Source organism: Spinacia oleracea, chromosome 6, assembly GCF_020520425.1.
Source record: "Spinacia oleracea cultivar Varoflay chromosome 6, BTI_SOV_V1, whole genome shotgun sequence".
NCBI lineage: Eukaryota > Viridiplantae > Streptophyta > Magnoliopsida > Caryophyllales > Amaranthaceae > Spinacia > Spinacia oleracea.
Window position 1 is genome coordinate 30549160 of NC_079492.1, and position 17913 is coordinate 30567072.

A 17913-nucleotide genomic window follows, 5' to 3' on the forward strand; every position below is an offset into this window, starting at 1 on the left:
ATGTTTAAGTGAGATCAACTTCTCCTTAAACTAGAATCAATTTCAAGTTATGGAGCATATTAAAGGTGAGGCCTTTTTAACATTAAAAGGTCTAACTTTAAGAACGTAACCAAGCCTCCTTGTTTCAATATTCAATGTTCAAGTTCAATATTCAAAGTTCAATATTCAAGTTCAATATTCAAAGTTCAATATTCAAGTTCAATACTCAAGTTCTATTTCAATAATCAAAGTTAAGGATGCTTTATGATGAGCAACTCATCTAAAGCTGAGACTTTTAGAGAATTGATCGAATCCGTGTCGAGCACACTTATTATTAAGTAGTTGTTTGGCGTTCGGATCTCAAGTACAATAATACAATTTCAATATCGTCATTTAAATATTGTCAGTTCAATACCGCAATTTCAATATTTCACTTTCAATACCGCAGTTTCAATACCGCTATTTCAATGTCGCACTTTCAATATCGCAATTTCAATGACGCACTTTCAATATTGCACCTTTATTCTATATGATTGCTATTCCAATTCCGCACTCTTTACTCACCTTTTTTAAGGTGATGTGGTTTTCTACGCATTTCAATAATTCCTTCATTTCTTGTGATGATGCTTTACATGTTTATTGCTTTCATCACCTCACATGCTAAATTCAACAACATACAAAAGGTTACATCACGCTTAACAAAAATAACTTTTTGGACAAACCAGCTTTAGGTTCCTTCAAGTAACTTTAAAGGGAAGTGATCACATACAAATAGCAATTTCGATGTTCTAAAATGCATGATCCAACCGACTTAGTGTCATGATTAGGATTTCTCAGAAACAATCCTTGTCTTCTATCCTAATGTACTTATAAATCTTGCCAAATAAGCGGTTCGTTCCCGTGCCCCGGATCTCACCCGTTCGGATTCTAAGATTCAATGCCTTATCCACAGGAGTCAACTTTTGTCTTTCCAAACCGGACCCTTAAATATTGTTTGGTGGCGACTCCTTCGAAATTCAAAATCTCAAAACCCCCTACAGTTCCCGTACCCGAATCTCATAGATATTCGGTTTCAAGATTCAATGCCTTGTCCAAAAAGAGAGTCAACTTTGGTCCTTCCAAATCCTTCAAAGTTCAATATTTGAAAGTCGTAGGGATATTTACGTAGACTTTTATATATTGAGTTTTGATATTTAAAATTTTCAAAACCGATTAACGTCATTAGGACAACTCTAGATTTTGGCTCATTTTGATCAGGGGGATTGTAAAAAAACCAAGTCTAAACTAGGGTTTTCCTCTTCGATGAACCAGCCAAAGTTTAGGTCTTTGATGTGTTCTAATCGGGGTTCATCAAATTCCCTTAACTTGCATTTCGAAATTCAAAAATACAACATATATAATTTTACGAAAAGCAAAGTATAATGTACGAAAAAAACACCCTACAGACACCTGTTGACTTATCACCATAATTAAAAGACTAAAATATGGGTCACACAGGGTTGATAAGGAATACGCTGATGTACTAGTAATTTGCATATTTTTTGAGCCATTAGAGACTCTTTTATGTACATATTATTATAGTTTAGGTGCATATGGGTTGCATTTAGACCAAATCTTATTTCTTAACCTTTCTTTGCTTGTTTTATTTTTTATTTTTTATGTTTAGATTTTCATGGTGATACTCCACACTTGAAGCTTCCATGAAAATCTAAATGAGTTTTTCATACTTTCTCCTATACCCATCCTCATACTTGATTTCTTTCATTTCCTTCTTGCAACCAAACTTGCTTTCTTTCCTTGCTTTCATTTCTTACATTGCTTGCCCTTAATTTTATTATGTATGAATAGTCAACCAACTAGGGGTTGGGTGACCCCAATTTTAGGTGTGGATGAATCAAATTGGATTTTCTCTCTCTCTCTCTCTCTCTATCTCTCTCTCTCTCTCTCGCGCGCGCTCTCTCTCTCTCTCTCTCGTGCTATTTTTGTTTCTATGAGTTGTTGGGATGATTTTTGCAATTTTTTAGTAGCATGACCGTACAAATTCCAACTTAATGCTTTTATTCCTACACCTCTTATGAGGCCTGAAAGTGGCACCAAGGAGGGTCTGAGGGTCTTGATTGCCCGTTCTAGGGGGATGTTACTAAGTGGATTTTGTAGTCTAGTCGTTAGTGAAAGTCTGGGGTTAGGTAGGATTATATGTTCACCCATGTCGATATTCACTTACTTCGGAATTGAGATGACCAAAGTGTTGCTCAATGTCTTAGAAGTGTTCTGACCATAGATCGGGGAGCGTTCACTTGTAGGAAGTGAATATCACCAATGAAAGTTTGGGGTTATATTTATAGGGTGCATAGGTCCCTTTCATTATTCGATCCTTATTTATGTGAGTTGTGAGTTGCCATGTTAATTAATATTCCTAACATTGAAACCCCATTCCCTAGTATCTTTACCAATAGGATTTCAACCAACAAAAACCCCCTCGTCTGTCTTCTTGCAACTTATTCGTGTATTGACCATCGTCTTAGTACTAAATTTATTAGCGTTCTACGGTGTCACTTTAGTTCTTGTGGTTTGACCCTTTCTTACCGATTTACTTGTTTTAGTGGGTAATTAGGTATTTATTTGTTTGATTAGGGAAAATTAGTAACAACCTAGTTTTCTCCTATCATAGGCCATGACCAAGACAAACAAGAAAGCGCGAATTAGCAAAGCCGAGTACATATATGAAATACAAATGCGACTAACATGCTTATATTAACAATTACTATATTCACAAACAACCTACTTGCTTGACAATTTAACATGCATGACATCATTTAATAAATAACAATACTCTTGACTTGCTACTAAAACAAACTTCTTCCTTGCTACTAGATGGAATATAAACGTTCTTTGATTGGATTAAGCAATGAATCGGGTTCCCTCTCCTTGTGTCCTCTTAGGACTATAGCACAGAAGCGACCATGCTATAAACCTATTTCTCAATTCTGTGAAGGAATCCCGACGCAAATAATAATAAATGGTACAGCGTCCTGAACCACAATGGATGGCCAAAGGGCAGTGCCTAAGGACCTTCCCCGTATGTTCACTCTAGCTATATGTTCTTAGAGCTTTTAGTACTTATCGTTATTATAAAAACTTCCCTATAAGACCTTAATTTACTTAGGGGACGAAGCCCTTACTTTCCATCAAGTATCTTTGTTAAAAACCCTTTTTACACGGAGTACTTGACACACATGAAAATAAAACTAGCTTCTTCTTTGCGTGGAGTACCTTGACACATGCAATAAAGAACTTCCTTGACTATAGCATGAATTACACACTAGAATTAACACCACATGCTCTACTAAAAATGATTACACAATAATATGAATCATAAACTTCTATTTGAATCAAGTAACCACCACATTTACCTATGATATGATACTACAAGATTAAATATAACTTCCTATGCATGATACTACACACATAAGCATATTCTAAATGTGTACGAACCTTGAGTATGCTCTCAAATTCTACTTTGCTCAATTGATCAACTAATCAAAGTTTCCTCCTAACATAAATAATAAATTAATCATTATTCATACCTTATTAAATTTCTAGCAAATATTAAAAACATTAAAGTGTCATTAAGACCTTAATTAATTAATCTTCCTTTAGCCATAATTAAATATTATGCGTAAACCCTATGTCAATCATGTATTTAAAACATTAAAAATTCATACTTTAGGGCTAAATACATGCACAATTCAATGAATTTATAAATCTTAATTTTTATGCGTGGAAACTATAAAATATAATTAATTTAATTATTATACTACCACCAGCGGCTACGGGCTCCTGCGATGGCTCGCACCTGGTCTCAAGAGTAGAGAGAGAGAGAGAGAGAGAGAGAGATTTGGGTGAGCGGAAAACGTGATTATAAGGTTTGGTTTTTCCTTGGTTCTTTTATATTTATAGGTTTCCAAACCTTCGGGGTTCAAGTAGGATTAGGAAACTAAATTTGAAGACCTTAGAACCATTAATGATGATAGTTATCTTTTCCCCTTTATAGACTCAACCTTTTGTAAAACTATTTCCACTTGAGGAAATGGAATTAATAAATATTAAATACATTTAAAATCTCCTTTATAATTTATATGATTAATAATCATATAAATGATTTAAAAATGTTTAATTAAATTATAAATATATTGAAACTATATTTATAAAATAATAAAAATATGGGGTATTACATAGACCACAGATAGATTGTGATTTGGTGGTGAGGAATTGAGTTTAACATTTCGTCAAAGGTGGGCAATTTCAGAAACGAGAATGAAGGTGAAGATGTGGTGGTTTGGTTGGACGTTGTTGATCCCTTGGAGGAAGCTTCCATGGCATCAATGGAGAAAAGGGTAAAAGGAATGAGGGGAGAGAAAAAGAACAAAATTTGCTAATTGGGTTGATGTTGTCATTGAGGGTATTTAGTGTATTAAGTTTTGAAACATAGGTATTTGGTGAATTTTTGAAACTCCGGGCCAGGTTACTTGGTGAACTTCGTCACAGCTCAGGGGCCATAAGAAAAGTGGGTATTAGGGATTGTAGATTAACATAATTAGGAGTACAGGGACTATGACATACCAAAAATAGAATGTGTAACTCATATTAAAGTACGACCGCTTTCATAAAGTGTAACTCATATTAACATATGGTGGGAGTAGTAGAGAAGTTGATTCGCTAATAGGAACTGAGAGTTGGTATTTGTTCTGTCGCATTGGATCATCTTAGTTCCTCGATTAGTTACAATAGTAAATAATTCATCTAGCTCAAGGAATTTGTGGAAGGACAATCACCCTTTAATTACTAGTGTTCAAATTAATTGATGAATAACATCATTTTTTTAATTAATTCCAACTTGGAGAATTACAGGTTAGATTAATTGTTTGAGTCACTCTCTGTGAATTTGACTCTACTTAGCTAAAATCTGTCACATATTCACCTACTGAAGAATGTATGTCGATGAAACTCCAATGAAGTCCTTTCATAATGCAAACAATATTAATAAGGTTACGGATCCATTTTTTATGTTTATTTTTTTAATTATCCTTTGGATTTTTAGAGTTTGCAGAGAATGACAATTTTGAAGTCACTTAAAATTTTGTGAAATATACCTAGTCAATACAGTCCTTTATTTTATGTATTCAAATATACATCATAAATAATGCACACATTTTTATTGTGCAAAATTTTCCCCCCAGAAAATCACTTTCCTAAAAAAACATAGCTACTTTATTTATTATTTTATTTTCTCTCCATTTGTATAAAATTCTATGTAGGAAAAAAATATAAGATTATAGAATATGAAAGTATTAGACGATTTTGGTAATATTTTTATCAAATCGACATATCAATTATAGAAAATATATTTACTAAATAATTTGATCAAATTAACATAGTAAGCATATCAAATATATTTGTCAAATTGTCATATTCAACATCTAAAATATATAATAAAGTATAGGGAGAAAAGTTCATATTAGATGACAACTGCGTACGTTCAAGATTTATTTATTACTCGTTAACTTTAATGGATAAATATTTCAGTTAAATATTTTATCAAAAAAAGATGGTCAAATAATAATTTTTGAATATATGTGCGTACACAAGACATAATCTAGTAAATAATATAATTGTGACCACGAGTTGCACAAGCCCTAAACTATTTGGTTTTTTTTCACTATCATTCTTTCCTTTTCCCTTTGTTTTCTTTACTGTCGAGTAAAGTAAACATTAAATACACTTTAATTCCTCTTGCTAAATTTAAAACACTGTGTATTATTAATTACTAGTTTTTCTATTCTCGACGATCACCATTATACACTAATACTCTTCCTTTTCTTTCATCCATTCTCAGTTTCCCAACTTCCATTTGCAACCCTTTAACAAGAAAGCATGTGCACGTAATGTATTAATTAATATGTTTGATAATTTTATCTTTTTATATTATGTGATTTTATAAAAGGAAAAGCATAGGATGTTAATTTTTAGTTATTATAGTTGTGTTTGCATGAATGTCGAGTAAAATAGTAGCATTACAAATGTTTTACTAAGTCCAATTATATTGCATATCTATAATACGACAAGACTTGACACAAAATTTTAAATTTACATATTAATTCCTAAGAATAATATTTGTAGATAATCATTAATCAACTTGATGCTTATATAAATAATTATTAATATATTTCTACAACATTTTTTTACCCCAAGATATCTCTCGCGTACGCGCTGTCAATCAACACTAGTTTCATTAAGTTTGAATTATGTATAATCACACAAATTTTAGAGGATAAATTTTTAAGGGAATATTAGAAATGTAAAGTTGATTTTTCCTTCGAAAAAAAGAAAATAAATGTAAACTTAATTTAAGATAACCACTAATTAGATGAAACAAATTCAACTAAAAAAAATTAGAAACTTTTGAATCCTAAATCCTCCAAAAATAGAAATGCCACAAAGTACGGCATATATTAATAATCTATATGTAAATCTGAATCAAACTTTTGATGTATTATTTACCTTTTAATATATTTATTTATGAAAAAAGTGCCTATATATTGAACAGGTTTTTCATATAACCTCAAAATCGCTACCAAATATCTCTTGCAATACATTTCATCATGTCTAACATTAATATTACATACTTTATTTTGTTATTATCCTTTACTTTCCTTCTCCAAACTAGCATTAGAGTTTCAGCGGTACAACCACTCTATCACTTTTGTTCATCCACCACCGGAAATTTCACTTCCAATACCATCTATGAAAAGAACCTTAACTCACTCTTGGGTAATTTGCAGAGAGATATTTCTCCTCTAGGATTTTCGCACGCAGTATCTCGAATACGTCCGTCTTGGTTCTTTGGAATTTCTCTCTGCCGAGGAGATGTAAAATCCCCGAAGTGTAACGCATGTGTTCGACATGCTAGTATCGAACTTCGCAAGATTTGCCCTTATAACAAAGGGGCAATTATATGGTATGACGATTGCTTGTTGAAGTATTTAGACCAAAGTTTCTTTGGTAAAATTGATACCAAAAACAAATTTTATTTGTTGAATGTTGCTAACGTAAGTCATGATCCTAATTTATTTAACCAAAACGTTAAGGGGTTATTGAGTAAGTTAGCTCTCGAGAGTGCTAACACTAAGGAACGTTTCTCATTTGGAAGCATGAAGCTCGATACATTTACAAACTTATATGGATCAACTCAGTGTACCCAAGATTTGTCGAATAAAGCTTGCAAAATTTGTTTGGATGAAGCCATACGTGAGCTGCCAAATTGTTGTTATGGAAAAAGAGGAGGGAGGATAATAGGTGGGAGTTGTAACATGAGATATGAGTTATACCCTTTTGTCAATTCCTAGGAAATTAAGATTCTATCATAAACCTTTGTTATATGGATGGATGTAATTTATTCTTTATTGTTCAACTCATTGAGAGATTTTTCAATGATTAATTAAGAAATTTACTTTTGGATCCACCCTACCTATAATAAAGGGTAATGTGTTTGTCTTAATTGATATAAAATTATTGTTCTGATTAAGTATTTATAATAGTGTCGTTGATACGATTTTATCTGTCTTGTGTGCCGACTATACCCTACACAATGAAAGCGTTAACTAGACTCGGGGGTGATTCGATGATCCCCTCTGATTCTTAAGTCAATTAGTGAAGTTTGCTCTCAAATAAATGTATACTAGAATGATTGGTTGTGATCACATACATTTATACAATTAATGACAGTCCATACATATAGACCGGTGACCTGTACAAATGATACGGTATGTGATCTACAGCGGTTATGACGCATATCTTTAGGGATCACGTGAAAAGGGGGCCATAAATGATGTTGCAGCTAGCAGTGGTATTCTAGGGAAGTAATGAATGAGGCCATTTAGAACCTCAAAGTTTCGCATATTGATTCAACTGTAAAAAATGTAAGGTATGTTTGGTAACATTGATTTCATTTCGATCACATCATTTAAAATTTTGGAAATTGAACTCCTTACATTCATTTACAAATTACGTGTAAAAATAAAAATAAAAGGAAAATTTGGTATTTACTACCTTAAAAATAAATCACTTTTGTATTTACTACTTTATGAAATTTTTATTTTTATTTACTACCTTAAAGCATTTTTTTATTCAAAATCACTACCATTTTACAGTTTTCTCATTTTAAAATTAAGATATCTATTTTGTTCTTTAATCGTTTAAATTGATTCAAATTTTATTATTTTTCTTTTTCTATATGGATTTCATTGCGAACGACATTAAAAAAAAAATCGTACGATAATTCACAAATATTTTAAAATTTTACAAATATTATTCATTTCAGTTTACCTTTTACAAAATTTTAAAAGCAAGATATCTATGGAATCCTTGCACATAAATGACAAGAATGAGTATTGAATCACTTTAAACAAGAAAACTATAAAGTGGTAGTGATTAAAAACAAAAATATGCTTTAAGGTAGTAAATAATATAATTTTCACAAGGTAGTGAATACAAAAGTTGTGTATTTTTAAGGTAGTTACCAAAAAATTTAATCCATAATTTCAAGTCAGCATGGTGTTTCGTAACACTTTAGAATTAAATAGATCACATATGTTTATCCTTGATTTCTCATTGTATTATAAAGACATAAATACATTATCTTCATCATCATCATCATCCGGAAATAAAAACACTCTTTTTTATCATAATTTCATTAGATAATGTCCAAAAATCAATTATATTTGTGGAGGGAAATAAAACCCAAAATTATTCGGCCATCAATCTCCCATTTCCACGAGTTTAATTTTCCCATAAAATTCTCAAGTTCAAAGAAAAATTTGGACCCAAATTAGTTTTACAAGTTACAATTGCCGATATAACCTTGTGCATAATAAGATCGGCGGGTATGGAAATTTGGCGAGTACCCGGTAGTTGTGGTCAAATGAAGAAAGAGGAGAGAGAAAACTCAAATATGGCTTCATGAGAGGAGAGAGAAAGAGAGTTGGGGAAGATGATGGGGGGTATAGCCCGGATAATGCAATGTGACCGTAACTTCGATGTAGATAATTTCAAATGACAACAATTGATTTGTAATTTCAAATTCTTAAAATGATGGGCTTTCCAGATTTCAAATTCTTAGTCATTCAAACACATGAATCGACCCTATCCAAAAAAACCAATACACCATCAAGGAAATTGTAAATAATACTTCGTATTATAGAAACCATTGTAGGAAAGAAAGTGAATACTAACTTTTCCGTACTACGAATAGAGATTTGTTAAACTAGTTGTGTCTTTTAAATGATTTTTTTTTTTTGGCTTGTGTTTTAGATGTAGTAAAGTCTTGAATTTTATCTAGACAAGTTGTTTTAATTGTTATTTTGTGACGTGTGATGATAAAGGCTGCAAGTTGTAACAAATAAAATGTGTCACAATCCTATGAATCTCTTCCAATGATACCACAAATTTTCCAAAGAAGTGGTGATTCATCAATTGTTTTTACTACGAACATATTTAAATAATATAGTCTGTATAAAAAAGAAGGAAATATCATTATTTTTGTAGTATCGTAAATACACATTTCCTTTTATTCTTGTAAATTAAAATTTTAAAAATAGAAATTACAATTTAACAATATAGTTTAATGAATTATAAAATATTTTCAATACAAATAATTTATCATAAATTGCGATTTTTATCACTTCTCTTTTGGAGATAATATAGCAACTCTAATGGTTGTAGTTAGGGAGTTGCTTGCAATTTGCAAATGTTTCAAGTTACTAGTTTAACCATTGAAGTGATTTTTAAAAAATAACTTGGCCAAGCTAATTTTCTTGAAAGAAAGTGGTTGAATAGGGATATAACTATATAAGTAATAACTAAATTAAATGGTTAATTGTGAAAGTGGACCCATTTAAATATTGAGCTACTTTAGTAAATAAGCTTGTCGTTGGAATACAAACTAGATAGAAAGTTAATTAACTTAAAATCTTATGTAATGTAACAAACTAATTTGACAATTAGCTTTCCATTGAAGTTACTCTAAAACAACATTTACTTGTGTTTTAAAAAAAAAAAAAAAATATTTTTTCTGAAAAATTATGTTTTAGATTTATCGTTAGAAACATCGATCTTGGCATTAGGACTACCACATTCTATGATCTGAAACTATAGTTTGTTTAGAAGGATGTTGAGTAGGGATAAGGATTAACTATCACAACTTTCCGTTTCCTAATGTTTGTTTAGATGGAATTTATGTTTTTGTAAGGATAGGGATATGGATAGGGAGAAAAGAGGCTATTATTCCTCCAATCTTGTACCTGATGAAGGCAGGTACAAAGATGGGGATTTCTCATTAAAATGTAAAATCACAGTCCCACCCCTGTAACAATGGCTTCCTCATTCTAAATTCCATTTTTACCGATTAAGAAAACCACGCCCCTTTTTTTATATTATTGCTATTGTGAACTAGATTTTTCAATCTCATATTTTATTTGTACAACACCATCATCCATTCATCCCAATAATATTTTCTCCTCATTCCAATCATCAAACTATACACTATTCACTTTGTGAAATCTGGAAAATCCACAATTTGTAAGTTAGTGTAATTCTTTCATTTTTTTAAAAAAAATTTAATCAATCCGAGGAATATAGAATGTTATAGGAGAAGAAGTAATTACATAGAAATGGAGATCAAAGGTTGAACACTGATATTTGCTGAAAATGTAAAGAGAAATGAAGATATGAAGATAGATAGTTGAAGATAGAGGAAAATTTAAAGAAGATGGGTATTGTGTCTGTAATCACAAAAATGGGGACTTGAAAAGGAAAGTTGTTATTTTTTCTTTTTAATAAATAGGGTAATATAGTAAGTTTGTTGTTTCATCCCTAATATATATCCACCATCATGTCAACCAAGTGATGGTGCTTAAATTAATGAATTCCCTATGATAAATTTCGTATCACTATCCCGATTCATATCCTTATCCCTATGAACCTCTCATATCAAACAAACCGTAAATCTGTTTTTGGAATCTTCTCACTCCACAATCCACTAAGAGAAGCTAACAAACTAAAGGTGGCTCAATTTTTCCATAACCCTCTCGCAACTCGTAGTGAGAGGTTTATAAATGCTTTTAGAGGATCGATAGATGCTTGAGGTTTGCGTGATTTGGGATTCATGGTAGTATTTTATGTGGAAAAAAGGTACTTCTCCGGCTAGTTTTGGAGAGAACAATTTGACCGTTTTTGGGTTGACTCTGCTTGGTGTGAGGCTTTTCTGAATTATAATGTTTGTAATTTCCCTATGTATTGATCGAAGCATGCTCCATTCTACTATTAACTATCATTTACTACGACAGAGGGAGATATACGAAATATTTCAAGTTTGGGGCTTTGTGGCTATCGAAACTGGAATGTGAGGTGACGGTGAAGGAAGCGTGATCTGGGTGTGCGGGTGATCTCTTTGTGCAGTATATACCTAGGTGAGTAGAAATCTTGAGTACATGAGAACAACAACCTTCGGGAATATCAAGGAGTAATAAAACAAGTGGAAGGGAAATAAAAGTTGGCACAAGCAAAGTATCCAGATGTTGCAATGTTAAGCTTATGCAATTTTTTGACGACTGGATTAGATACTCTACAGCAACAAGAAGAGTCGTATTGGCATTCTCAGGCTCTGGAAAATGAGTTACGTGATGGGGATAAAAATACCTCTTATTTTTACCACGAAGCTAGCCAACGGAAGCATATGAATAAAATCTCAGGCTTGATGAATGATAATGACGTATGGTGCTCTAAAATGGATGATTTGGATTATATGGTTTCATCTTAATTTAGCACTATTTTTCTTCTTATGTCCCACTTGAGTTTGAGGAAGCTATGGCTGGTATGTAGTGTGTAATAACAGAGGATATGAACGTTATTCTTGATACGGAGGCTACTGATAAAGATATAAAAGTTGTGTTGTTTCAAATGCACCCTAATAAGGCCCCAGGCCCGGATGTACGTGATGAGCGGCATTTATGTCGCTCTAGGCCTAGGATTTTATAGGATTTTATTATGCTTTTTGATAGTCTTGTATTGTTTTGTTGCTTTTTTATCCCCTTATTCCATCTATGAACTTTTCAGGTAAAAATGTTGGAAATGATGGAAAACACTTGAAGAATGCTCGAAATAAGCTCGTGCGATCGCACAGAATTTCTGTGTGTTCGCACGGGTGAGCAGCTTTGCCTCCAAAGTCAAGAAAGCTTGTGCGCTCGTGCTCCCAGATCGTGTGCTCGCACGAAATCGAAAAAACGATGCAGGAACCATTTGGGATTTCGTGCGATCGCACAGAAGAAGAGCCGGCTCGCACGGATTTTTGGTGGGCTCGCACTGAATTTCCGTGCGAGCACATGAAGATTTCTGAGAATTTGGCTAAGTTATTCCCGTGCGATCGCACAGCTTGTGGGCACGATCGCACGGATCGAAGAAAAGAATTCGTCGCTGAGCTCGCTCGCACTGAACCACAGCCCGCTCGCACTGATGCGATCGCATCTGGGTATGCCCGTTCGTACGGGTACGCGGGATTCCCTTTTCGAGTTTAAACTTATTTTTTTTAGGTGTTAATATAAATAGATTTTTCATTATTTTTATTAGTTAGTTAATTTCAGAAATATAATTTAGGAAGTTTTAGAAGGTTTGCTCTTCAAGCTAGTGCTCTAGAGAGAGAAACTCATTGATTTCAAGCTTCAAATCTGTAATCTCTTCAACTCTTCTCTTTTTCTTGCAATTTAATTCAATTTCTTAGTATTTTGTTCATGCTAATTTTTCATAGTTCTTTGATTGTTCTTCAACTTCTTGAATTTCTTTTGCTTTGATTTTAATTCTCAATTCTCTAGTTGTTGATTTTAGTTTGCAATTGAATTCTTGATTCTCTCCTCTTATTCCTTCAATTTCATGCTTGCTAGCCTAGTATTAATGGATTTCTTGATTTGTAGAATGATTAGTGATTAGAATTAGGTTAGGGAAAGGGGAGAATCTAGGGGCTTAATTAGGGGAAATAGATGATTGAATTGATGAACGATTGATGTGATTAAATTGATTTAGTGCTAGGATTTTCCATGACCAATTGAGTAGTAGTTGCAAATGCTAGTTGATTGGATTAGATTGAAATGTATGATTTAGGTTTGGCAAGACATTGTGAGCCTAATTCATGCAAGTGAATGATAGTTCCTATTATATGCAAGCTTATCTAGCTTACGCCTATGCGAAAGCTTTTCTATAGGCTAGGTTGCTTCGCGTGCTCTATCCGAGAGGTGGCGAGCACGTCATTTGGTTTCATTCCCCTATGTGATATGTCTTTACACTCATTCATGATTATTATATGGTATTTCATTTCCCCCGATTTCCCTAGCCTATCCCCAACTCCCTAACGTTTTCTTTCCTTGATTCAATCTAGTTTAATTGTTAGATTTAGTTTCTTAGCGATAATTCAAACTAAATTCTTGTTCGAACTAGCTTAACTCTAAACTCGATAACCACCGTTTCTTTGGGACGATCCCTATACTTCCCACTATAGTCCATATAGTTGGTCAGTCTAGCGGTTTTATATATTTTGTTTGGTGAGGTGTTGTTCTTTTCAACGACGGAAAAACACCCTATCAAAATGGCGCCGTTGCCGGGGAACGGTTGTTTTTTGTTGAGTTAGTTGAGACTAGTTCATTATTAGAAAATACAAAAAAACATTGCAATTTTGCTTAGCTTTCTTTTTCCTTGGCATTGCTCACGGTTTTTCTTGAGTTGGTATGCTTGTTAGGAGGCGGGCTCGTCAAAGGACCCTCCATCCTCTTGACCTCGAATTGGAGAGGACACTTAGGAGACTAAGGCGTGCACGGTCCAGCTCATCAAGCCATAACAGATTCGAATCGTTGAGTGTTGGTGAGGAACAACAAGAGAGTGAGCAAGTTTTTGAGAATATGGCGCTTCCGGTTAAGAACTTGGGAATACCGGGGGCATTCAAAGCTACATGCGGTATTCAAGCCCCCACAACAAATGCCAACAAATTTGAGATCAAGCCCGCCTTGATCAATTTGGTCCAAAGCCACCCCTTTTTTGGGAAGAGCAATGAACCACCTCACGAACATCTCAAACGGTTCGAGCACTATTGTGACACAATCAAGCACAATGGTGTCACATCGGATTACGTGAGGTTGACATTGTTTCGGTTCTCTCTACTTGGACGAGCAAGTGATTGGCTTGACAAGGAGGTCAAGCCCCACTCACTTCGCACTTGGACCGAGGTGACGAGTGCATTCTTAAACAAGTTCTATTCGCATGGGAAGATGGCGGAGTATCACCACAATATTCAATCCTTTGAGGAAAGGCGAGATGAGTCACTCTTCGAAGCTTGGGATCGTTTTAAGGAGTACCAAAGGGAATGCCCTCACCCTGGGATCCCTAAATGGTTGTTGCTTCAAACATTCTACTTGGGGTTCAGTCCAAGTTCAAAGACAAGTCTTGATGCGGGCGCGGGAGGCCCCATCATGAACAAAACTGAGGATCAAATAGAGGAAATCATTAAGGATGTAGTTCAAAACTACCAATCTTGGCATGTAGGCACAAGGAATTATGATGGGAAAGGTATGAGTGATGATGGGAAGGGTTCGGTGTACGCCATAGAGCAAGCACGGATGATAGAGAAGCTTAGCTCGCGATTGGAGAAGCTTGAAAACACACCTACACCATTCGCGGGAAGATCTTCAAGCCAACCGCCATCACCATCTACAATCCCACCTCCTTCGGCCACTCTTCTCACTAAAGGGAAGAGCAAGGTTAGTTCTTATGATACAATGCCTCCGGGCACTTCCTTTTGCGAAAATTGCCAAGACTATAGTCATTCCCACAATGCATGCCCCCTAGTTCGTAATTTGTCTATTGTGGATTATGGCCCTTCGTATGAAGGCGATTTTGATGTGGAGTATGCTAATGCCTTAAATGAGAGGTCTAGGAATGATAACCCTAACAATCACAATTTTGCTTGGCAACCTAGAGGGCCCCCCATGTATGGTTCCCACCAAGGCTACGGCCAAGGAAGTGGGTATGCTAGCCAAAATCGAGGTGGCTATAGAGCACAAGGCTATCAAAGCCAAGCGCCCTATGGTCAACCACAAGGTTTTGGCAATCAAGGCCAAGACAACCAAGGTAGTTATAATCCCAACCATCAAGGTGGAGGGGGTTATAACTATTCCTATGGGCAATTTAGGGGTGCCTCAAGTGGGGGTTATCCTTTGAACTCGGGAGGTTCTTATGGTGCATCTCAAATCCCACCTCCCGGATTCAATGGACCGAGGACCTTTGGCAACCAATATCAATCAAACCTTAGTGGTTATGGCATTGCACCTCCATCACTCCCGCCTCTCAAGTCTAATCTTGAGGCTCTCATGGAGTCGTTTGTGGGGGCGCAAGCCAAGAAGAATGTCGAGTTTGAGGATGGATTCAAACAATACACCACTCAATTGAAGATGATTGAAAACCAATTAGCTCAACTTGCTAATACCATTAGGGAACATCATGCGCATGCTAGTCTCCCACCCCAAAGTCATGCTCCAAAGCAAATGAATGCCATAGTGGCAAGGAGTGGGAGGATTTTAGATGATGTTTCTAGAGCTAATAAGGTCTCTAAGCCCAATGGGAAGGATGAAGAGGGAGTCATTGAGTCTAGTGACAATGATATGGTAGAAGAGGAGCCTCCCATCAATGATGAAGCTGAAACTCCTATCCCAAAGGAGGCAACTCTCCTACCTCTCTCCACTCCTAAACTTCCCTATCCTCAAAGATTCATAAGGCACAAGTTAGATGTGCAATTCTCAAAATTCCTTGATGTTCTTCGAAAATTGCACATCACTCTCCCCTTTACGGACGCATTGAAACAAATGCCTACCTACTCAAGGTTCCTTAAGGAAATCTTGAGTGGGAAGCGGGATTGCGACGTAAAGGATACGGTGAACCTCACCGAGAATTTTAGTGCTACCATTCTTAACCAAATGCCACCCAAACTCAAAGACCCGGGTAGTTTTTCTATCCCTTGTGCTATTAAGGAGCTTGAAATAAGCAATGCCTTGTGTGATTTGGGTGCTAGCGTTAGTCTAATGCCTTATTCGGTGTTCGCCAAGCTTGAAGTTGGTGATCTTGTCCCAACTAACATCACCTTGCAACTTGCCGACCGTTCGGTCAAGTACCCTATTGGCAAGGTTGAGGATGTACCCTTGAGAGTTGGTGGCCTAGTGATCCCCGTCGATTTTTTAGTCCTAGATATAGATGAGGATGTGCATGTCCCTATTATTCTAAGCCGCCCATTCTTGGATACAGCGGGGGCCATTATTGATGTCAAGCAAGGGAACATTACTTTGAAAGTTGGGAAGGATAGTTTGTTTTTTGACTTGAATAAGGCCATGCATTATCCTAGTTCCACTAATGAGAAATGTTTCTTGGTGGACTCTTTTGATCCCATAGTGAATGACATGCATGAGCATTTGCTCACCACTAATGATCCACTTGAGCTTGTTTTTTTGAATAGGCATGGCTTAGGTAATTTAGGGATTGAAGTGGCTAAGTACGAGGAGCTTTTGGATGCCCCATCACCTTGTGCTCAACCCGAGCAATGCATGCTTGTGTTTGATGGAAAGATGCTTTTGATGAAGCCCGGATTGGTAAGGAAGCTCCCAAGGTAGAGCTAAAACCTCTACCTTCGAGCTTGAGGTACGTGTTTCTCGGTCCAAACTCTTCTTACCCCGTGATTATCAATTCCTCTTTAGATGACGAGCAAGTGCTCAAGCTCACTCATGTCTTGAAACGTCATCAAAGGGCTTTGGGCTACACCATTGGTGATTTGAAAGGTGTTAGCCCAACCCTTTGCATGCATTATATAGAGCTTGAGGATGGTGCCGTCCCACATCGTGAAAGGCAAAGAAAACTTAATCCACCTATGGGAGAGGTGGTTAAGAAGGAAATAATGAAGCTTTTGGCGGCCGGGATTATCTATCCTATTTCTAATAGTCGATGGGTATCCCCGGTCCATGTGGTTCCAAAAAAGGGTGGGATGACGGTAGTCAAGAATTCACATGGAGAGCCCATTTCCACCCGGACGGTAACCGGTTGGCGCATGTGTATTGACTATCGCCAACTCAATCTTTCCACTAAGAAAGACCACTTTCCTCTCCCATTTACCTATGATATGATACTACAAGATTAAATATAACTTCCTATGCATGATACTACACACATAAGCATATTCTAAATATGTACGAACCTTGAGTATGCTCTCAAATTCTACTTTGCTCAATTGATCAACTAATCAAAGTTTCCTCCTAACATAAATAATAAATTAATCATTATTTATACCTTATTAAATTTCTAGCAAATATTAAAAACATTAAAGTGTCATTAAGACCTTAATTAATTAATCTTCCTTTAGCCATAATTAAATATTATGCGTAAACCCTATGTCAATCATGTATTTAAAACATTAAAAATTCATACTTTAGGGCTAAATACATGCACAATTCAATGAATTTATAAATCTTAATTTTTATGCGTGGAAACTATAAAATATAATTAATTTAATTATTATACTACCACCAGCGGCTACGGGCTCCTGCGATGGCTCGCACCTGGTCTCAAGAGTAGAGAGAGAGAGAGAGAGAGAGAGAGAGAGAGAGATTTGGGTGAGAGGAAAACGTGATTATAAGGTTTGGTTTTTCCTTGGTTCTTTTATATTTATAGGTTTCCAAACCTTCGGGGTTCAAGTAGGATTAGGAAACTAAATTTGAAGACCTTAGAACCATTAATGATGATAGTTATCTTTTCCCCTTTATAGACTCAACCTTTTGTAAAACTATTTCCACTTGAGGA

The 17913-nt window shown here is 35.2% G+C and overlaps 1 protein-coding gene across 1 annotated transcript; it reads left to right on the forward strand.

The window, feature by feature from the left end:
* The first annotated feature begins 6589 nt into the window (after positions 1 to 6589).
* Positions 6590 to 7537, forward strand: LOC130462743 (cysteine-rich repeat secretory protein 38-like). The gene has a single exon (XM_056831598.1). It carries the CDS (start codon positions 6642 to 6644, stop codon positions 7383 to 7385), a length of 744 nt encoding a protein of 247 aa, XP_056687576.1. The 5' UTR covers positions 6590 to 6641; the 3' UTR covers positions 7386 to 7537.
* The last annotated feature ends 10376 nt before the right edge of the window (positions 7538 to 17913 follow it).